The sequence below is a fragment of the Lissotriton vulgaris genome, chromosome 6 (assembly GCF_964263255.1).
Source record: "Lissotriton vulgaris chromosome 6, aLisVul1.2, whole genome shotgun sequence".
In the NCBI taxonomy this organism is placed as follows: domain Eukaryota; kingdom Metazoa; phylum Chordata; class Amphibia; order Caudata; family Salamandridae; genus Lissotriton; species Lissotriton vulgaris.
Window position 1 is genome coordinate 1,782,122,977 of NC_141694.1, and position 23,636 is coordinate 1,782,146,612.

General features: G+C 42.9%; 1 protein-coding gene across 1 annotated transcript in view; it reads right to left on the reverse strand.

The window, feature by feature from the left end:
• Positions 1-236: 236 nt before the first annotated feature.
• The window catches only part of LOC147709477 (cysteine-rich secretory protein 2-like), a 310,503-nt gene continuing 287,103 nt past the window's right edge, over positions 237-23,636 (reverse strand). Inside the window, exon 7 of the mRNA XM_086925500.1 lies at positions 237-346. Coding sequence (XP_086781626.1) covers positions 237-346 — 110 coding nt within the window. The remainder of the gene's footprint in view (positions 347-23,636) is intronic.

Genomic DNA, 23,636 nt, shown 5'->3' on the forward strand with positions numbered 1-23,636 from the left:
TCTTCATCACAAATCCGCACCTGCAGATCACTCCAGTAATTGGGAATAAGGTCATTAACAACCAGCATAATACTCAGCAGTGCACCACAAAGATGTAAACCACACCATAACAATCACTATAGTAGCCTAGTGAGGATTGTAGAAGAAATTAGTACATGATGCTAAATATGAAAAATGGCGTTGTGACTTATTTTACTCCTGCCTGTGCACCTCTTACATTCCTACAGTGTAGAGCATTAGCCACATCTGCATGTTGCATGGCATACAGAAGACACAGATGCTTGCGAGCAATGTTGTTTATAGGTAGGGCAATCAGGATTGCTGTCCAGGTATAAGCAGGGATTGGCTGAAAAAAAACAGATCACACAGTTGTCAACAAGAGAAACGTGAGAAGAAAAATTCTTTCATTGATGATACAAGACAATGCATGTACATATTTGTGCAGCGTAGGCAGAGGGATAATGCAGGTCACTACATCATAAGCGCCCCCGCCCCTACATGTGCTCCACATTTTAGCTCAAGCCTTATGAATATCTGTGAGATATGGCAGCTCTAGGTGCTCCTCACCATATTATGCAGGACATGAGGGTGCCATTATTTTGCATTATGTCATCGAGCACAAGAAGCTAACAAGGTGGGGAAGCCTTGTTCATTTATAGAGGCAGATCAAGGCTCAGGCAAAATGCAGTCTTTGTTCTCTTTCTTAGTCATTCTCTTGCTGCCTCTTTTTTATTCATAATGATTTGATAGACTATTAGAATATTATTGGGATAATATCTATTCTTCATCATTATTATTTGAATGTTTGTTAAGTTTTAATTACTATTTCAATTGTTTGTTAAATATGTTAAAAGTCTCATCCATGGCTCCAGTTCTAAAAATCAAAAATAAATGATCATACTTATAAAAACACGAACACACAACAGAGAGTTTACAAAAGTGTCAAAGTAAAACCAAGAAGAGGCTCTATACAAGGGTCAGTGGGGCCAATAGGTTATTTAGCCGCTGCAGGGCATTCCTTCAGCCCATCAGCCTGCCATGCCATTTAAACTCTGTAGGAGGATCACCTACTGTCTTTAGTGACCCCCTACCTTTTGACTAAAAGTGTCTGCTGATATGGTGGGTACACTTTCATCACGAGCCTTGGCAGAAAAATCAGAGATGCTTACCAAGCCCCAAATTAAGCAGGACAATTGTCACCTTGACCTGGTGGGCCAGGTTTAGATGTTTCATTATGTCATGAGGTTTCCTCACAGGAGCCATTCATTTCCTCACCTCTAAATTGGGCATTTGCCTTTATTTTCTGGTGAGCTCCCACCATCTGTCAGTGTTTGAATTGCCCTATCACTCAATCTAATCTACAATTACGAGCACGGCGGCGGTAAAAAGGAATTAAATACCGATTGATCCCTGCGACCCGAATAGAATATGACCTTGATTTAAGAGATTAGAGACTAGTTTTGAAGTTTTCCACACCAGCGTTTGAGCACCTTGGGAATAACCTGACAGCAAATTATAATGCAGAATGGCCTCCTTTGGTATTTAAGTACCACCGAATGAAGGGAACTACTGGTATCCTCCAACAACATCCTTGAAAGTGACACTTTTCGTGCTAGCTCTGGTGAGCCCTCGAAGGCCTGCGTAGGCTGTTAACCCACTACCCTAGTCCTGATGAAGACCCGCATTGACCCACTAACTGTGCAGATCCAAGGTTGAAACGTCAATACTACATTACTTGGACCAGCTAGAGCATTCTGTGAAGAGACTTATTTATTCAGTCCCCAGAATTACTTGACATATTCTGCAGTTCTGGCCAACTCTTTCTCTCCCTCGTCTATTTTTTAATAAGTGTTTGAATACCGCTAATAATTTGAAGAAATATTACGCACCAGACAGAACCAATTGAATAATATTGCATAGAAAAAGGAGGTTTGGGGAATTTACATGACATCCAAAGTCCATACTTGCCTTATGATTCCTGTCTGGCTGACAAATGCCTTTAGGGAGAGGTATCCCTGACTCCCTCAAGTATTTTTCTCTCTTAAATATGCCCCTAAAACTTGATCAAAGTTTCATGTCTTGTTTTTTACCAAAATATTTTGTTTCTCTTCCAGGAAGAACTTGCCCTGGGAAGTCTGAGTACTCTGTAGATGAGAGGGAGCTAGAATCAGTGGGACTAAGAAAGGAGAATGGGTTCCATTAGAGAAAGCACACAAAAGTATTGGGAGGAATGGTTGCAATTTGTCCAACCAGACGTGTGTTTCTTTTACTCGCTGATGAGCCCTAATTATGGACAAAACCAGTCTTGAGTTCTGTGAAAAATTTGGTTGGTTGTCCTTGTTGATTGGGTTGTTGGTGTTAGCCCTGGTCAAGCAACAGCTGCAATCCCAGGCAGAGTGTACCACAAAATGTCACTAAATTAACGTGTGCTTAACCCTGTGTAGTGTGGCACAATAAGCAGTCAGGATAACCTTGGAGCCAATGTGTTAAGTATTGATGCAGCACTCAGTAGTAATGACGTGAAAAACACAACACAAGAAAAATCCAACACCAATTTAGAAGAAGAGAGTACATTTTAATGATTTATTTTACAGCAAATGACAAAATTTCAATCAGTAGTATTAGACTCATTAATTTTCTCAATTGTGACTAAAAAGACGTGCCTTAAGGGCCAAATAGCCCACTGTGGACATCTAGTCGTGTGAGACCAGGTCAAAGATAAAAAAAACATTGCCAACTGCGATGGAGCACAGGTCAGATACAGGAAATGAATTGGGCTCAGTTGGTACTTACCTTTAGACACAGAAGAATTATCACAAAATTGTTGGGAGATGCTAGACGAAGTCGCAGTGAACATTTCTACACTCAAATGTAATAATTTTAATGGAAGGGTCAGGGCTGAGGGTGATTTGTATATGACTGGGTCAGAAATGAGGTGCATGGTGAGCAAAAGAACAATTGGTTGAGATGCTACTACAATCAATTACCAGTGGTTACACTTATTGCAACCATTCTTTCTATCCCCCTTTGTGTGTTTCCATTAGGCTAACCCTATGGAAGCCTACAGTTTGCATTGCCAACTTACATGCATATTTTCCTGAATTTTAAACTTCAAGCCTCTAAGTGCTTCATCATAGAGCCAACAAATGAGTCAGGCTATGCTCACTGAACTGTCGCAAAGTTGGCACTGCTATGAGTACCAATACCTAGTATAAGACAGCCATACAGCATTACCCGGATACCGGAGTCTTCAAGCACCCTGAGTCAGGGTGGACTTGCCTCGAGCAGAAGCCCTCATAATAAAACAGTTAACTTTGCTGATAGCCAATCCTCTTCGAGCAAGAACCCAATAAGAGACTTTTGTCTCTCTTCTTCAATTCCCATTGAGAATGTTGACACCCATGAAGAAGCTGTTGGGCTCTTTGAGTTCTGTATAGTCGGCCTCAATGTTGTTTCTATATTCAATGTGCGCTGACTGATGCACTTTGTGGAGGCTCACAATGACTCCTCCTATGTGTTTCATGTTAGTCTTTTGTTTTTGTGTCTTACTCTTTCGATCCTAGGTTCCTTCAGGAGTGGTTTAACTATTTAGTTTGATCCTGACTGTAGATATTCACAAATTTGGCGCGCCCTGATTTAGTAGGGTTTCCCAACCCCTTCACTCACTTTTACTGTCACACCACAGCTTTTTTGGTTGGATCTTCATGACCAGTGAAGTGTGAAACATGTTGACCTTTTAGTTACTGTGGTTCATTACGCCTGTTGGAGTAACTCACGATCTTTGGGGTCTTTTATTTTGACAAGGGTACCTTCACAATAAATGAACCGACTCCTGGTATCCCTTAGCCAGTTTTAACTTGTTACGCACCCTCTCACCCTCCACTTAGGACTCTCCTCCCCTCAACACACCTGCACTTATCTGACAGCTGTTATAACAAAAGATCTCCACCAAAGTGACCTTTCCGGGGACCCGTAGGGCATTGCAGCACCGGCCTGATGAGGAGCAATTGCCCAATGATGAAGCATGACATCCTTCGGGGTGTGTGAAGGCAACAAGAGACAAGACATGTGCTTGCCTCTGAATACTGGGTTCTAGACCTAGGACTCTCCCATCACCACTTTATTTCTTCTACTTCCGGTGAGTGGGTGACTTTTAGCACCCCTATCGTTGGAACATCTACCCTTTATTTGGTATTGTGTCTAATTCCAATTCCCATCCTCTTTTAGACTCCTGATGTGTGTATGGACGTTCAAGTGAGACCGACCCGTATAGCCTAGACACCACATGTGCTGCCCCATTCATTTGGAGAAGAGTAGGTAATGTGTCACATTTGCTTAGTTCTTGTGGAAATGCAGGGGTGTTTGCCTTGATCTCATGTTGCAGTCTGATGTAAAGGAAAGTTTCTAAGGGAGTGCCACCATCTTCTCCCAGCAGTGTATGACTATCCTTAAACAATCCGTCTTGGTAGAGCTCTCCCATAGTGGTCAGGTTACGCCTTCTAAGCATTCTTCTGCATGCTGTTTCCTGAGTGACTGGGGCAAGGTATAAGTACAGGAGAGGAACTAACAGAGAGTACAACAGAGACGTCCCTGCCCTTTTAGTCAATCTTTTCGATGCTAGGTTAGTGCACAACACCGTCGAGTATGCAGTGCTACATTCCGGAATGAGTGCCCCAAGGAAGGCAGTGGAAGGGAGAGGGGTCATATACCATTGTTCAATGGCAAAATGAGGCATGAAGGATGGAGTGTGGAGCAAGTGTATGGCGTGATGCGCTTGAGCACATAAGAAGTACAATTCAATATCGGGCGCCTCAAAACCCCCACATGAGAATGGGAGTGTCAATGTCTGCCAGCTTATTCGGGGCTGCTCCCCCCCCCCAAGCTAGTCTAATGAGTTGGGATTTGACTTCCCTGAAGAAAGGGCGACCTGGGTGGTAGGGTATATTGATGCACAAATAGAGTAGTTTCAGCAGCACTACCATTTCCATCAGGGAGTTCCTGCCGGCCAATGAGTGCGGCAGTGATATCCATCGAGTGATCGAGTCAGTGATAGTGTCCAGAGCTGTTCCATAGTTTGCTTTCAGTGTCTCTTTCCTGTTCCGAAGAATTCTCACCCCCAGATATTTTATGTCCGGGTCGCACCATGTTCGCGGAAAATCAAGTGATATCTCAGGAGTGGATGGAGTCAGGGGAAATATCTCGGATTTGCTCCAGTTGATATGTATTCCCGAGATGTCTCTGAATCTGATACATTCTCTGAGGATAGGATTAAGGCTAATGCTCGGCCCGCAAATGTAGAGAGTAATGTTGTCAGCATAAAGCAAGACTAGAATATGTCATGTGGGAAATGGTTGGCATATTCTCTATGGTGCTGCTGTAGTTTGGCTGCTAAGTGTTCGATAGCAAGGGAAAAGACCAGGGGCAACAAAGTGCACCCCTGTTGAGTGCCCCTAGAGATCTGGAGAGGATCAAATTGTAGCCCATTCACCTGTACCACAGCAGTGGGTTCATTATATAGCAGAGCTATCAAATTCTGATATGGTTTTGGAAATCCCATTCTTACCACGATAGCAAGCAGGTAGTCCCACCCCAGAGAGTCAAATGCCTTGGTGGCATCTACGGGCACTGCCTCTGTATTTGGCTCTGGATCAATATCTTGCAGTTTTACAAAGGCTAGTTGTGGGGAGTTGCCCTTCCAGGAATGAACCCTGCCTGGTCAGGCAGCACCAGACTCACCATCAGCAGGCTACGTCTATTAGCTAGTATTTTAGCTAGAATTATAGAATTGCAGTTTATCAAGGATAGTGGTCTATAAAAGTCACATTTGCTGGCATCTTTGCCTAGTTTGAGGAGAGATATTATCAGGGCTTGCCGCATCGATTGCAGGAGAATACAGTTTTCACTGGCCTTCTCAAATACCTTTTTAAGTATGGGGACCACTTCAATGATGTAACATTTATAAAAATTGTCTGGTAGCCCATCAGGGCCAGGGTCCCTGCCTGACCTCAGTTGCATTATGGCCTCCCGTACCTCATCTTCCTCGATGTCCACAGCCAGGAATTCCCTTCGGCTGTCATTTATCTACCCAAGTGCTGTGTCTGCAATGTATGCTGCCACATCAATCTGACCAGTTCTGTGCGTGCTGTACAGCCGCTGGTAGTGGGATGCAAAGATATTGAGGATTATTGCGGGGTCAGCGTGCGATACACCGTCCCCATCCTCCATACCAAATATGCTGTTCGTGAATCGGGGAGTTCTGATTGTCTCTGCTAGAGCCTTGCCATGCCTCTCGCCTTTCCCGTACACCCAGGCTCAAGCATATTTACATCTCAAGAGGATTTCTCTCTCTGTTGTGTCTGTGTACTCTATTAACTGTTCCTTTAGCTGTGCATGTAGTGGTGCGGTGGGAGCCTCAGCTATTGCTTTCTCAGTTGCCTTAATTTTCTGTTCCAGTTTGTACAGAGTGTTTCTAATGTCTCGCAGTATACCACCACTTTTTTTATATGCACAGTCCCCTGATGGTTACCTTGAAGCTCTCCTGTATGCTAGCCAGCGTATGCATGCTGCCAACGGACATGGGAAGAAATCTTGGATTTCTTGTCTTAACTACTCCCGGAATGCAGTATCCAGTAGGGTAGTGGGTTGGAGCCTCCGTGAGAGATTATGGAGATGGCAGAGGGGCATAGAATGGTCTGAGTAAATTCTTGCAAAATGCCTTTCCTCTTTGAGCCATGCAAACATCCCAGCCGAGAGTAACAAATACAGCCTGATTTATGAAAAACGGGATTTGCGATTCTCAAATAGCGAAAAATTGCGAATCGCTATTGAGAAATCGCAAATCGGAATTCATGATGTTTAGCAATAATAAAATGCGATTCGCACGCGGCCGCAAATTCCGTTTGCGATTAACGAAAATCGCAGAAAAATCGCTATTTCCGGCTACATCGTGTCGGGATTGCGATATCGCAAATAGCGATATCGCTAATTGCGAGATCGCAAATCGCGAGATCGGGAAAACGGAAAGTCGCATTTCGAGCACAGTGATGACATCACAACCAGGAAGCAGCCAGTTCCCACCCCCATTCACCACAGTGAGGCAGACCTCGAGTGAGCAAGTGGGAGAGCTCCTGCTATTCTACTGTTGATTCCTACTCTGCAACAACATTGCTGCCATGTCTGAGGAAGCTGTTCCTGGCCCCAGCAACACCACAGGGCGGAAGAGGAAGCTGAAATTTTCAGAACAGGAGCTGGAGCATTTGATAGAAGGGGTGGTGGCCAACCACTCCAAACTGTTTGGCAAAGACTCCAGGAGGGTGCCGGAGCAGGAAAAAAGGAGGATCTGGCAGGGAATAGCGTCCACCGTCAACTCCGTGGGTGTGGCCGATAGGTCACTCGACGAACTTAAAAAAAGATGGTACGACCTCCGAGGTCGTGCCAAAGAGAAGGTGGCGGAGCGCCTTGGAGAGGCATCGGGCACTGGAGGGGGAGGACCTACAGTCCCTCCAAACACAGCCTTGGAGGACCAAGTGGAAGACACGCTTGAGAGGGAGACGTGCATTGGATTCACACGTCTGGACTCATCCCGCCCCACCCAAGACACCCAAGGTAAGTGGCATGCGACTGTGACCATGTCCCCTATGAATGTCCATGACCATATAGGCCGCCATAATGTTCCATAGTCATGCCATTGTTGCACATCAGGGAATGCCCTGAAGCATTGTGGGACATGTAGTGTGGCCACAATGTAGTAGTACCACAATGCAGCCAGACAAGTTCCAAAGTACGCAAAGCCACAGCCAGTCAGGGAATGTCACCCAGCATGCATGTAGCAACTGCACGTCTGACAGATACATGCAACTAATGATCGTCCACTTACCCTCACAGGTGGCGCTGAAAGCAGCGACAGCGAAAGGCTGCTAATAGATGAGGAGGCCCAGGAGGAGGAGGAGGTGCCGCCACAAACACAGGCACCAGCCCCTGCCGCAGCAACAACACCAGCAGCCAGGTCCACCAGCAGTGTGCCCCCTGCGTCTGGCGCACCAACTACAGCCGCAGCCAGGTCCACCAGCAGTGTTCCCCCTGCGTCTGGCGCACCAACTACAGTCGCAGCCAGGTCCACCAGCAGTGTTCCCCCTGCGTCTGGCGCACCAACTACAGCCGCAGCCAGGCCCACGACTAGTGTTCCCCCTGCGTATGGCGGACCAACTACAGCCGCAGCCAGGCCCACGACTAGTGTCCCCCTGCGTCTGGCGCACCAGACGCAGGGGGCACACTAGACCAAGTCATCCAGTGCTGTGAGGATATGACCAGGGTCCTGGAGCACCTGGCCATGGCGGTGACAGCACTACACACTCCAGCTCTACCTGCCACTGTTGGGGGTGATGATGTCAGTGAGGGTACATCCAGCATGAGCAGCCACTCTGCCAATCAAGTAGGGCCACTCAGGCGCAGCACCAGTCCCACGGCAGGTACACGTGCCCCGGAAGAGGATGAGCCTCAGAGGCGCTTGGGTGGTACGCGCAGCAGGCGCAATTGACTACATATGACTATTACAGGCACAGGCTGCGTATAAGCCTGCCCTGTCCTTTGACACAGCAGTATGCAGTAATACTGTTAGTAAAGAAGAAAGTTGAAGTGGTACCATTATTGTGATTGAAACAATTATATTTATTTTTGCAGCACACATTAGCGTTGTGTCATTATTACATTTTGCATGCATTTGTGATTTGTGGGGTGAGGGAAGAGGGTGCACTAGAAACTGTTCACTGTGATGTGGTTGCGACGTCAGTGGCCTTCAGCTGGGTTCTCCCCGCGTGCATGGCGCGCATGTGCAGGTGGCCGGTCGTCCCCTTCAGATTCACTGCCAGAGATGTCGACAGGTGTCCGGCGCTTGGTTGCAATGTTATGTAGTATTGCGCAGACAGCCACAATGCGGCAGCACACTGCAGGACTGTAATACATGGCCCCACCTGTCTTGTGCAGTATGCGGAACCTGCTCTTGAGCAGGCCAAATGTCCTTTCTATGCAATTCCTTGTCCGTATGTGTGCAAGATTGTAGCGCCGTTGCTGGGGTGTAGCAGGGTTGAGGTATTGGGTGAGGAGGTATTCACGGAGGGCATAGCCACTGCCACCTGAATGAGAGGAGCAGAGGGTGATTGCCTGTGCTGCGCTGCTACCTAATAGCAATGTGACATTGTCGACAAAGTGTACTTACCAAGTAGGTGTCCTTCCCCAAAGTCTCCCCTGGCCAGTCGTGTGTGGAGGCCGCTGTGCCGGAATATGAAGGAGTGATGGCTACTCCCTGGGTACTGGGCCACAATGTCAGTGATGTATGTCTTAGCATTGCAGACCATCTGTATGTTGAGGGAGTGGTAGGACTTGCGATTGCGGAACATATACTCTGTGGCAGCTGGTGGGCAGATGGCGATGTGGGTACAGTCTATGCATCCGAGTACATGTGGAAAATGGGCTACATTGTAGAATTGTAGCTTGGTCAAGTCCAAATCCTGTTGGCTGGTGGGAAATTTGATGTGACGGTGTAGCTGGGAGAGCATAGCGTCAACAAAAGTCTGGAGGCAGCGTGACATGGTTGGCTGGGATATCCCCCCAGCAGCCGCTACTATCCCCTGGAAGCTCCCGGAGGCCAGGAGGTGCAGGCTACACAATACCTGCACATGTGTAGGCACTGCATTGGTATGCCTTGTTGGCTGCTGCATCAGGGGGTCAAGGTCCTGTATTAGCTGTCCTGTATCATTTCCCCATTCAGCCTGTATTTTGCATATATCTGCTCTCTGGTTTGGCCCAGCAAGGTGAACCGCTGGCGGAAAATCCTGTCCTGGATCCTGCGTCTCCTCCGTGCTGCTCGCTGTAGCCTTCGACGCATGACCACCATGTACATTCCTGGCATTGTGGAACTCCTAATGCTGCTGCTGATTGTCCTTATGTGTGATTGGTCAGGCCTGAACCTGTTACTGATTGGCCAACGGTTTTTTAAAAGAAAATTTTTAATGGCTTTTATGGTTACCACATGCTTTGAGTTGTCCTTAATTTGCCCCGCGCAAACAGCGATTTTTAGGTTTTTCGCTAATTGCGATTTTTCATGAATGCCGATTGCGATTGTATTGGGAATATGCTATTTATTTTGCAGAATCCGTGGATTGTCGCATTTTCCGATTCGCTAATGCTCTCCTACCGGTATTCTGTGAATATAATTGCGAATTCGCTATTATGTGTTTGCGAATTCGCTATTTTCATGTTGAATGCCGATTACGGATATTGCGCCGGAAATTGCGTTTTCACAGTGATTGCGGGCGCAATTTTGCTTCATGAATCAGGCGGATAGTCTACTCTTCATCAGCCTGCATGTACTGAGGAGTAAAACTTGCCCTACCTAAGTCTTTCCAAGTATCTAACATATGTTGTTCAGTTATTATGTTGTTTAAGCATGTTCATGCCCTAGCGTGGGGCTCCATGGTGCCATATGATCAGTCCATTTCGGGATTAAGTGCCAAGTTAAAGTCATCCCCCACACCATGTGTGTCGACCCGATCTATAATATGCGGCCCCACAAAGCATAGACAAACTGTGCATCATCTTCATTCGGTGCGTTGCAGTTAACAAGCGTAACAGACTGTCCAGACAATCGGCCCCACATCATGCAGTATCTTCCTTGGGGGATCAGTCAGCGCGCCTATGAGACAATAGCTGACCCTCGTTCTGGTTAATATGGCAGTGCCGCTCGAGTAGGTTGAATATGAAGTGAAGCTTCTATGCGCCGCCGACATGCCAGCGATTACCGGCAGTGAGCCAGGATAAAAATGGGTCTCCTGTGTCACTGCTTTTTGGACATGGTGATTATCTAGATAATTAAGCTTGTGCTAACTTTTGCTGGGGTCTCGCAATCCCCGCACGTTCTAAGTCAGCAGCCGGATAGCTTGTTCAGTAAAGGTTTTAGGGATCCCCATTTATGTGTTTGTGTTGTGTAATCTGTGTGTCCATATTTCTAATGATATGGTGATCATATCACCCATTATGTATGTCTGTGCTGTCTGCCAGCATAGCTTGTTCTACCTGCACAATCACTGCTGCAACAAACTTCAAATAAAAAAGACCCCCCCCCCTGCCACTTCCTACACCTAAAGCCCAATCCCACAGGCAAATATGAATCCCCACCTATGAACTTAATCCATCGATTGTTAACAGAAAGGTCCAGCATCTTTGATACATTACCAACCAGGATAGATCGCATTCAGCAAATACCTAACTAGTGTCTACTAACACAGGACATTCTAGCCAACAGAAATGTATGCCATGCAGGCAGAGCTATATCCTAAGTAAACATAAACACCATAATCTAATGGCAACTAGCCTTAGAGCACTTTCCATAGTGGGTGTATACAGGCGAGCCTGGCGGTCCTCCCCGTTTACATGGGGGTGCCCGGGGTAACCAGAGCTTCGGCACCATCTAGGCCCGCGCTCGACAATACAGTCTCAGAAAATGAGAGGAGAAAGTCAATATTCATACATTAATTCACTTATAGGACTATTTAACCTGCCGGCATGAAACACCCCCACAAAACAATTATAAAATGTATAGAACATAATGCTCATGATTCAGTTCATGCAGGTAAAAGAAGCAGTCAGTGTAAAGTAGTGGAGGCCGCCTGCTGTTAGGGTGAAAGTTTCTTACGGTAGGGATCAATAACTCAATGTAAAGACTTAAGGCAACAATAAATTGTAACCATTTTAAGTGAATAGTAATGAAACAAAAGAAAAGAAGAGACAAACCAATTAAAAATACTGTTTTTTTCCAAAATTACAAAATATGTTTTTAATTATAATAGTTAATACAGTAACTTAGCCCATTATTAATATCTCACTCATATCATCATGCACACCAGATCACAAAACAACTCTATTAAAAACATCTCCAGTAGGCGCTCCATGGTTTGAATCTTCTCCCCGCCAGAGGTTGTGATGTCCACCAGTGCAAAGTTCTTTGCTCGGTTTAGCTGATCCATCCGTCATGTCTCCAGCCTTTGAGTGATGTGATGTACTTCAGCGCATTCATTTTGGACTCGATAGAGCTGAGGCTTTGTTTCATTGGTATTAGCAAAGAGTGGACATCTGAGTCCTCTAGTTGGGAGCCCTCCTCCGCCGATGAGACTGCATCTCCTTCCACGCCTCTAGGAGTTTTGCACGGTTCAAAGGGTAGTTTTGCCTGTATTCCCTCTGTTAGCCCCATATTAGGGTTGCCAGTTAGATGTATTCACACACGACACACTTTTTGATAACACAACGCTATTTTGTACGGCTGGGCACTGTTCTCTGTGCTACTCAATAAAAGCGGAGGCTGTTTAGTACCATGCACCTGCAATCCCTTACAATGGCACTTGTTGATTCTGTGTGCAGTCATCGCCACTCTTCATTTTGGTGGGCCGTTGAATTAATGTTCATTCTGTCCACTGCCCCTGGAGATGCACGAGGTTGCGCCACATGCTGCTTAACCCGTTCTATGCTCATGACGGAGCTTATTTTCCACATACTGCTGCCATTTTGCCTCCGCCGTGCGACTCAAATCCAGTCATACGATCGTTGTGCCTATCAATCCCCCCAGCAATTATTTTGTCCTCCAAATGGTTAGTGCAGAGTATGCCATTACCACGGCTATGCTTTTTGCTCGTCTCAGCAGCCTTGTGTGGCAGGATTATAGTGGATTGTTTCCCCTGGCACCAGGAGCCTCACCGAAGCGCAGCCATCTTGCTAGCCGGCTCTCTAGTGCCCCCCCACTTATAATCGTTTATACGTTTTTATACGTTACCTACCTTGGTGTTGTATTCTATTCTACTCTTACCTCGTGAGTAGCGCAAGGCAGTTCAGTTCCGATTCTGTTTAGTGAGCTGAATTTTGAATAGGAGTACGTTTCTGCTTCTTTCCTGTACTGGCTGCCACGTCCTCTGCTCCTGGGGGCTTTTTATGAAAATTAAGTTATTGAAAGTTTCCTCTGTTTCACCTTGTCTTCTACAATTTGGCGATGAGGAAAACTGGTCCCCAGCCCTTGGAATTTCCTCACTGCAGAGGAATACTTCATCAGTCTGCTTTCTCTTATGGCTCCGTGTCATGACTGTAAGCTCTGAGCTTGTGCACAGTATGCATCTTGCTTTTCTGCTACATTACACTTTTGTCAACTTTTGTTCGAGCATCCACTGAACCCTGCTGCAATTTCTGTTCTGACTCGCTCCTCACCTTGAAACGTCCTGCTGCCTCCCTACGGCAGCTCTTGCATGCCTTCTACTGCCATGAGCCATCCGGTTCCAATGTTCCAACGTGCCACCATCTTAAGTTAACCCAGACTTCTAGCTCCAAAGCTTCTGACACTGCCAGTCAATCAGATCCTATACAAACCCTATCTGATGTTGATAATAGTTTCATTTTAGAGTATCTACAGTGTTTGCCTTTAACTATCAGCTGTCCCTTAGGGTTTCACTTTCCTGCCAAAGCACTTCCATGACATACTATGCTTCATCCAGTTAATTTTGCATCTTTTCAGGTGCTGTGGTCAATAATTATTCTTGTTTTATGGTCTTTCAACCTATACATATTTCTCAATATGCAGAAGTGTTATCCGCTGTTCATATACTCCTTCTGGACAGGACGGTATTGTTTCCTTTCACAATTATCTCTCTTCTTTCCTTGAATATAATTTTTTTGATATACGTGGAACCTGCTGTGACTATACTGTATGATTGCTCTGCTAGACTGCACTGTATTGGGAATTCTGTCATAATTGTATTTTTAATGTGTTTGGATGATTTAAATCTTCAAGAAAAATTATTGAGAAAAAGAAAAAGATGCAGCAGTGTCATATTCCTCCACCCGCACTACTACTGAATCTGGTTGATCAACCCATGAAGTGGGGTGAGTGGTTGGGGTAATTTAATAGTTGTATAGTAGCTATTGATGGGAGTTCCTTTCCTCCTGCCAGAAAGAAAGGCCCGTTGGTAAATTCAATTGGTACTGAGGCACAAGAACCTTTTGATCATCTCCCGGTTTTACCTACATCTCAAGGAGCACAAGAGAATGATGAGTTTAATAAGGCTTTGGATGGACTTAGATTACATTAGATTACAGCCAGACTGATCCTCAAAGTCCCCCTCCGCAGCCGCATCACTTCCCACCAAAGAGACCTGCACTGGCTCCCCGTCAACAAGAGGATCACCTTCAAACTCCTCAACCACGCATACAAAGCACTCCACAACACCGGACCAGCCTACCTATACGACAGACTCAACTTCTACACTCCCACACACCAGCTTCGCTCCGCCAGCCTCGCCCTTGTCGCCGTCCTGCACATCCAGCGAACGACCTCCGGCGGCAGATCCTTCTCCTTCCTCGCTGCCAAGACCTGGAGCACCCTCCCCACCCACCTACGGCAGACCCAAGACCTGCTCACCTTCAGAAGGCTCCTCAAGACCTGGCTCTTCGAGCAGTAGTAGCACCCTGCCCCCCTCTCAGAGCCTTGAGACCCTCACGGGTAAATAGCGCGCTTTACAAATTCTCTGATTGATTGATTGATTGATTTCTCAATTGAACCACACATGGTTATGGAATGTGCGGCCAGATGTTCAATGCTTTTTAGCATGCACAAACGGTTCTTAGGCCCATTTGCGCACGCTAAAAAGCATGGGCCCATGTACAAACAGTATTATGCAACTTGCAAATAAAATACTGTTTTGCGACTCGCTATTAGGAAGGGGCGATCCCTGCCTAATAGCAACCGCAAAGTTATGAACCAATGTTTTGCAAACGCAATTGCTGTGACAAAACACTTGCAAATTACCACCTACATCAAGTATGTGGTAATGCATTCGCAAATGGGAATGGGTCCCCAGGGGAACCCTTCCCTTTGAAAATGCATGCAATATTATTTTTTAATGGCAGTCAGTGTTTTCAGGGACCACTGCCTGCCCTTAAAATGGGCTGCATTAAAAAAAAAAGCTGCTTTATTTAAAAGCAGTTCCAGACACAGTGGTCTGCTGAGCCCAGCAGGTCACCATCCCTGGGATGGCCTGTCATTCCCAATTGGCTCACAAATTGCAAGAGGCTCATTAATATTCATGAGCCCTGCAATTTGCGACCCCATTGGGAATTGCAAACAGTGTTAAACACACTGTTGTACATGCCAAATAGCGCCTTGCAAATTGCGATTCGCAAATGCTATTTGGCAGGTCTTACATCTGGCCCAAAGTAACTTTTATTTGAGATATCAGATATCAATGGAACCCATTGAGAATTATGTGGCAGCTTTGTGTGTTTTGCACGGAAATAGCAGCTTTGGAGTCATCACAGACCACTATTTGCGATACCAAGTTATCATGCATTGCTACAATAAAACAATTCAGGAACAACTTCTCAGACATAGAAATCCATCTGTTGCGGACGTAATTGAGGTTTCCAAGGGTATTGAGAGATCTGTCAGATCATTTAAGGTGTTTACCGAAGAGAAAGATAGTCATGTTAATTTAGCAATACTTTGCAATTCAACACAAGCATATATTATTGTGATGGAGTAAAGCAAACTATTACAAATGTGGTTCCAATGTTTTTTCAAACAAGTCTGCATGTCAGGTCATTAAAAAGGACTGCTTTAAGTGTGGTTAAGTCAGACACTTTTCTAACATGTGCAAATAGGAATGCATCATTCATGTTATCTAAGAGAGTATATTTCAAAAGTCTCTCTGAGAAAATTGAGAGAGAAAGAACACAGTTTCTTGTTGTGGAGAATGCTAGTGCAGAATCGTATTCTGCCATTGATAAGGAGCCTTGTAAAACCTCATCTTGTGAAGTCGCCATCAATGGAGTTAAGACTATTTTATTGGTTCACTCTGGTTCTCCTTTTTGCTTGATTTCTGACGGGCTCGTCAAAAAAGTGTGAATGGACAAGAAATTGTAAAATAAGGACATCAAGGACTTAGGTTATGAAAATTCCATTATAAATATCCTAGGATATTTTGTAGTGACTGGTTTACTGTATGAGCATCCATCAGAGTTTAACAATTTCAAGTGCTTCATAAAGATTTGGCAGTTGTGAGGGGATTCACACACAAGATTAAACTCGAGTATGGTTCATCTACTGTTAGGCATACTTTAGGGATGTTTCTATAAGTGCCAGGAAAGAGTTCAGTTTATTACTCAATAACTACAATACAATGGTGTTATTGAAGCAGTTGATGCCTCTGTGTCGGTTTTCAGCCACAGTTTTAGTTAAAAAAAATCTGTCTCCTTAAGTGTGTGTGTGGACTTAAGATCTCCTTATAAACAGATTGTTGTGGCCTGTCATACTCTCCCAAAGATTCCAGAGTTACTTGCAGATAGTGAAACAAAATGTTTTACTTCTCTTGATCTGAAGTCTGCTTATCAGATAGAATTGAAAGAGGATTCCAGACATTTAACTACTTACAATGCTGTTTGACCTAGTGTTGGCTGCATCTGTTTTTCAAAAATGTGTGTTTTAACTCTTTGGTTTTCAGGATGACATGATTATTTTAGCAGATAGTGTTGAAACACACAATGCTAAATGATCTTGTGTTCTCTAGATTCTACATGATGAAGGTAGGATCTTACAAATGGAGAAGTGTACTTTTTAACTCAGGAAGTGGAAAGTTTGGGTCATGTTGTATCTAGCAAAGGTATATGTCATAAACACAGTTTGCTGCAGTCCTTTGAGTCCATGCCTTGTCCAATTTGATAAAGATCAGTTGATATCATTTTTTGGGTTATGTGAGTTCTACTCTAATTTTGTGGCCAAGTTCTCACATCTTTCTGCTCAGCTTACATTTTTGCTCAAGAAAGGTGAAAGGCTTATTTGGTTGCAAATACATCAGCTTGCATTTGAAAACTGCTCCTCCTTCTCCATTTGACTGATAACATATTTGTGTTTTATATGTTGATGCTAGCTTGGATAGGTTGGGAGCAATATTGAATCAGAAAGATCACAATATTAAAAAAAACAATTGCATATGCATCCACACCATTTTCTTTGGCTGTAGGTAAATACTCTACCATAGAGCATGACACTTTGGCTTGTGCATGGGGTGTAGAACACTTTAAGACTTATGAAGAGTTATAGTTTAAAAACTGATCACAAGCCACTTTTAGCTTTGATTATTGGTAACAGCACAGGTAAAGCTTCTGCTTATCCAGTAAGAATTTTATCTAAAATGTATTAATATAATTTTTCAGCTAATTATATTCCTGAATTATGTAATGTAGTAGCTGATTGTTTGTTGAGATTACCTAAATCCTGTCCTATTGTTGAGAAGTGTGTTTTTGCGTCTGTTGATGTTCTGGAAGTGTGGAATGAAAAATTTTCTGAAGAATGCTGGACGGAAGGTGTTCACAAGACAAGCAGCTGCTGCAAGTAATGGAGTTTACTAAAAAAAAGTTGAAATACAGGAGAAACTGTTAACCTCCCTGAATTCAAGTCTTTTGGAAAGTTAAACGTGTCATTTCTATTTGTGACAGTATTGTAATGAAAGGTATGTGTGTTATTTAACCTAAAAGTCCTTGACATATCATTGTTGCATTGTGCTATGAAGGCCATTTAGGTGAGACAAAAAAAAAAGATTTAGAAAATTCTTTTGGTGCCGTGCATAGAAATGATGTCTTTTGAAGAGGAATGCTACACTTGATTACCAATAGGGTTAAATTAAGTTATTGTCAATTTCCAGGAATACCTTTGTGGAAAGTTGGCTGTGGATTTACTTGTTCCCTTTGAAAATATTTCAGTACGAGTAAATGCATGTTTTGGTGTTGATTGATTATTTTTCAAAGTGAGTAGAGAGTTAGTGGATTTCTCAACCTACTACCAAAGTGGTCATTGAGCTTTTGAAATAATGTTTTCAGAAGAGAGGGTAACAGATTCCATTGTTTCTGGCAATGAAGTATAGTTTTACCTCCTAGGTATATGAAATTTTTTAAGAACCAGCGGCATTAAGTATAACAAGAACAGCGTTGTATGCTTCCAATATAAATGGTCTTGGTGAGAGATTCAATAGTCATTGGTGAGTCCATTCAGGCTTCTTTAGCTAATAGAGTCCAGGTGATGAATTTTGTTGTTGAAAATATTTGGCTGTATTATTATTCTCCTCATTCCTTCACAGGTTTTCTCCATTTTCATTGTTGAAAGGGAGGATTCCACAGTCAAGTTGTATGCCTTCATGAATTAGGTAAAAGTTACCCATTATCAATATTAAGGATATGTATAATAAGGCCCATGAAAATGTATGTTCCAAACAAGTTAATTAAGCCTCTAAGAAGGAGTGTTCCACAAGTAGCAGCCTTAGACTGTGTCAGAGTGATTTTTAAAATCAGATTGCCTTTTCAGGTTAAGAAAGGAGAATCCAAATTTTTGAAAGTTTTCAGAATTGTCAGAACGTACAAATCTTCAGCCAAACTCAATATTAAATCTTGGTGGAGTTTAAACAGATTAGCAAAGGTTTGGAAGTAGGTAGGGTCATGATAAATTGTGTCTGCAGGATGTAGATGTGGATGTTCTACTTGGTAATCCTGCGCCTATCTCAAAATTCTCTTATTTTTCAGCTGACTGTACAAAGTCTATGTTAGTCTATTTTAGAAATGGGGGTCTCTTGTTGGCACAAGTAGGTACCTTTGTTCAAATAGGGACCTTTCTTACTAGTCAGGGTAAGGGGGAAAAGCTCCTAAAATAACCCCTGCTCACCCTCTTGGTAGCTTGGCACAATCAGATAGGCTTATCTCAGATGCAGTGTGTAAAGCATGTGTGCACATATACAGTAATACAGAGAAAACTCTAAAAATGGACAAAAGACCAGTGTTGTGTTTGGAGTTACGGCCAAGATACCAAAGATAAGTGCAGTCTTCTGTATTTATGAAATTGGCAATACAAGTAAGGATGATGTAAATTCAATAGGCCAATCAGCCTTTTGAACTCTGATTATAAAATTTTTATGAAGATATGGGCAGAAAGATTTGTTCTGGCAGCTCAGGAAGTAATCCATTATGACCAGACCGGGTTTATTGCAGGACGTTATATGGCCACAAATACGGAATATCTAATTCAGGCATTGGACTATCTGAATACCAATTTGGTGCCAGCTTGTATTTTAATGGTCGATGCCGAAAAGGCATTCGACTTAGTGAACTGGGACGCCCTATTTTATTCTCTCGGCCAATTTGGATTCCCGGATGTATTCTGGAGCCCTGCTCAGGTAATAATTAATGCACAACAGGCCGGGAGGATCAACGTAACTAGGGGCACTAGGCAGGGCTGTCCCTTATCTCCCTTGCTTTTTACCTTTTTTATTGAGCCCTTGGTGGCAAGGATTAGGGATAATGCAGCTATCATGCCCCCCATCATCGGCATGTCTAAACTAAAACTATTTGCCGACGACATTATTCTTTATCTTGCTCCTGAAAGGGAGGTAGTTGAGAACTTACTGAAAGAGTTTAAAGCCTATGAAAAGATTAGGGGATATAAGATAAATGCTAAAAAAACTGAAGTCCTTGCTTTAAATACAGATACAGGATTTCTCCCTAATTTCTTGCAAGTCCAAGCTGCGAGAAGAGACCCAATAAGATATCTGGGTATTTTTGTAACTGCAGAGTATGATATGCTTTTAGATCTGAATTACATTAGAATGAAAAATAAAATCAAGCATATGTTAGATAAATGGCTCTTGCTACCTTTAACAGTGATTGGTAGGGTGTCAATGGTTAAAATGTCAGTTTTGCCTTTACTTATATTTTTGTTCACTAATGTACCGATAAAAATTAATCTGTTTTTTTTTAAAGAATTAGAAACAATGTTAAGAGGATTTATCTGGGGTAATAAAACTCCTAGAATTAAGCCTCCGGCGGTACAACTCTCAATAGATCAGGGAGGGTTAGCGTTACCCCACTTAAAAACATACTACGAAGCTGCTTTTTTTGATATAGTGGCAGGTCTTTTGAGGGTGTATCAGACAAGAGACAATTTTTTTTTGAGAAGATGGTTCAAGAAGCAGGTTCTCAAATCCCAATTTTTTTAAAGACCGCAAACTTCCCAAAAAATCGAGGTATAAGACGTTGAAAGAATATACAACGCGCTTATTGCTGCTTTTTAAAAAACATGGTTCTGATGGTTCCCCATATTTAAGTTTATCCGAATGTAGTAAAATAGGCCTTCCGTTAAGTTTGTCGAAGATTAAAAAATGGGATTTGTGTGGGTTTCGGGAATTGAGAGACTTGTTAGTCCAAAATAGGGTTATTAGTTGGCAAGAGGTGACAACTAGAACCAACATTTTAAGGCGACCGTCCTTTTTTGAATATCTTCAGGTTATTCATTTTATTAAAAAGGAAGTAAGTGGTCTGTTGAATACCCCTAATAACTTACTAAATACCCTTTATGGAAGGAAGAGCAGCGGGATAGGGCAGTGGTATAAATTGCTCCATTGCTCTGGTCAATCCCCACTCATTGTTAAACATTTGAATAAAGTAAGTCTCTCGACCCAGTGCTTTTTTTCCTTGAAAGATTGGGAGGCTCTCTGTTTACTGGGAAACAAATCCTTGCGCGCTGCCAACTATAAGAGGATGGCCTTCCTGTCTCGTTGGCTAGCCTATTATACGCCTGAGGCTATGGAAAGAATGTTTCCTGGAACAGAAAACAAGTGTTTTAGATGCTTAGCACACGGCCAGGGAGGATGGTATCATATCTTTTTTGCCTGCCCGATGTTGGAGTCTTTCTGGAAAGAGATATTTGCGGAAATTTAATTGGCCATTGGAAAATCATTTCCGCCTACGGTAGAAGTAGCCTTGTTTGGCATAAGCAAGGATAGAAGCAATATCAATAAATCGGAAGAGGTATTTATATTTATATCATGTGCGGTCGCTCGCTCTTTAATACTACAAAACTGGAAATCAAGGGAAATTCCATCACTGATAAAATGGTTTAATAAGATGAGGAGAACCTGTCTCTTTGAAAAAGCATATGCGGGCAGAGTAGGTTCTATTAGGAGGTTTGAAAGGAATTGGAAATATTTTGGGGATTTGGAACAACTGAAGGAGGGATGAGCAGCAAAAGAAGGATGAAGATAAGGAATGGGTCAATACATTTGACTGCACTAGCACTTTTTTGGATATCACTTTATCATAGTTTTTTGCACATGCAGTAGCACTTTATTGCAGGTTTTTGCACTTCTTTGCAGTGCCACTTTATAAATTGCGGATTTTGCACAGACCCTTCTTGATAAAATTGTTGTTTGTATTCCTTTTTTGTGCTTGATGAATCTCTTCCCCCTTTCCTAATTCTCATGTCTGATATATATATATATGTATATAGATTTCTTTCTTTTTTTTTTTAATGTTTTTTAAGCCTGTTTAACCATTGAAATGATTATTGAAAAAGAAAATTGAAAAGATGCGTTGTACCATTGATCATCCATTGCTATGTTCAATAAAAAATTTATAAAAAAAAAAAAAAAGTAAGGATTTCTGTCCTGCCTCAGCAACCACCAGATAGAGAATGCTGAATACAGAACCTACTACTCCCAACACTCTATATGATGCACACAGTGATGCAGACTAGAACTCGAAAGTTTTCAGAATTGTCAGAACGTACAAATCTTCAGCCAAACTCAATATTAATCTTGGTGGAGTTTAAACAGATTAGCAAAGGTTTGGAAGTAGGTAGGGTCATGATAAATTGTGTCTGCAGGATGTAGATGTGGATGTTCTACTTGGTAATCCTGCGCCTATCTCAAAATTCTCTTATTTTTCAGCTGACTGTACAAAGTCTATGTTAGTCTATTTTAGAAATGGGGGTCTCTTGTTGGCACAAGTAGGTACCTTTGTTCAAATAGGGACCTTTCTTACTAGTCAGGGTAAGGGGGAAAAGCTCCTAAAATAACCCCTGCTCACCCTCTTGGTAGCTTGGCACAATCAGATAGGCTTATCTCAGATGCAGTGTGTAAAGCATGTGTGCACATATACAGTAATACAGAGAAAACTCTAAAAATGGACAAAAGACCAGTGTTGTGTTTGGAGTTACGGCCAAGATACCAAAGATAAGTGCAGTCTTCTGTATTTATGAAATTGGCAATACAAGTAAGGATGATGTAAATTCAATAGGCCAATCAGCCTTTTGAACTCTGATTATAAAATTTTTATGAAGATATGGGCAGAAAGATTTGTTCTGGCAGCTCAGGAAGTAATCCATTATGACCAGACCGGGTTTATTGCAGGACGTTATATGGCCACAAATACGGAATATCTAATTCAGGCATTGGACTATCTGATGCAGACTAGAACTCGAACATAGGTGATGTCATCCTGTAAGAGAAAAGTAAGGCACAACATATCTACTTCCCTTATAAAACAAAAAGAATAACATGAACATAGGGAAAAAAAAAACATTTTTCATGAGTACACATTCAATAAACTTCAATACCTAAGAAAATCATCATATTTTTTAGGAACACAAGAAATTCTACCTGAAGCTTCCCGTCCCAAAACTTGAGTATTTTTTAAAGGATTTGAAGACACTTTGGGTGTTAGTAGAGAGCCTTGGGGAGAACTCTCTTCCAACCGCTCACTCACATTTTTCCCCGTCACACTCCCTTTAGAATACAAGGCAATAATACGGAAATTCCAGCTCTGCCCATTCTCCAAAACAACATGCCACCTATGAACCTCCTTAACTTTCATCGGATCTGAGAACTTATTCAAACCATGCTCTCTCCGACCCAACTTGATTTTAACCAAATCTCCAACCTCAACCCTTCCAGTTTTATCTGAAACAATACTGCTTGCAAAAACTCTGCTCTCCAACAACCTCTGCGGAACCAACTTAGTTTTAGGAAGTCTGCCACGCATACGCTCAAAAGGAACTGCATCCGTAACCCCATGGGTAGTAGTGTTATATGACCATACCATGTCTTCCACTGCTCTACGTACATCGCAGTGACCCTGCACAGACATCTGTATAGTACCTTTCACTAAACGATTCATCTGCTCCACCATCCCATTACCCTGTTGGTTGTATAATGATGCGCACATATGTTTAATACCGTGATTAGCTAGGAAAGAATGCATTGCCAATGAGGCTAGTTGAGTCCCATTGTCTGTGATTAAGATCTTTGGAAAACTTTCCTTCAAGAAAATTGATCTTAACTGTCTTATTACAGTATCAGTAGTGATATTTCTCATGAATTCAATGCACAACCACCGTGAACACACATCCACTAGGATCATAGAAAATTTACAATCACTTGATAAAGAATCCATAGGACCAATGAAGTCCAAACAAACTTTATCCCATGGCAAATCATTCGTGCTAACAATTGAACCCTGAGTAGGGGTAACAATTTTCAACCTCTTCTCACTCTCTTTACATAGCAAACACAATTCTACCCACCTCCGAACATCATCATCAACTCCAGGCCACCCAAAAATTTCTTAAGACGTTTAAGAGTCATATTTTGCCCTAGATGGCCTTCATGGGCAAGACCAAAAAGATTCTTTCTGAGAGAGTTAGGTGGAATAAATCTTTCACCCCGTAACACAAGGTCATTTGAAGATCCTAGGCTAAGCTCCCCTTGCAATTTGACAAAAGAACGTAAAGA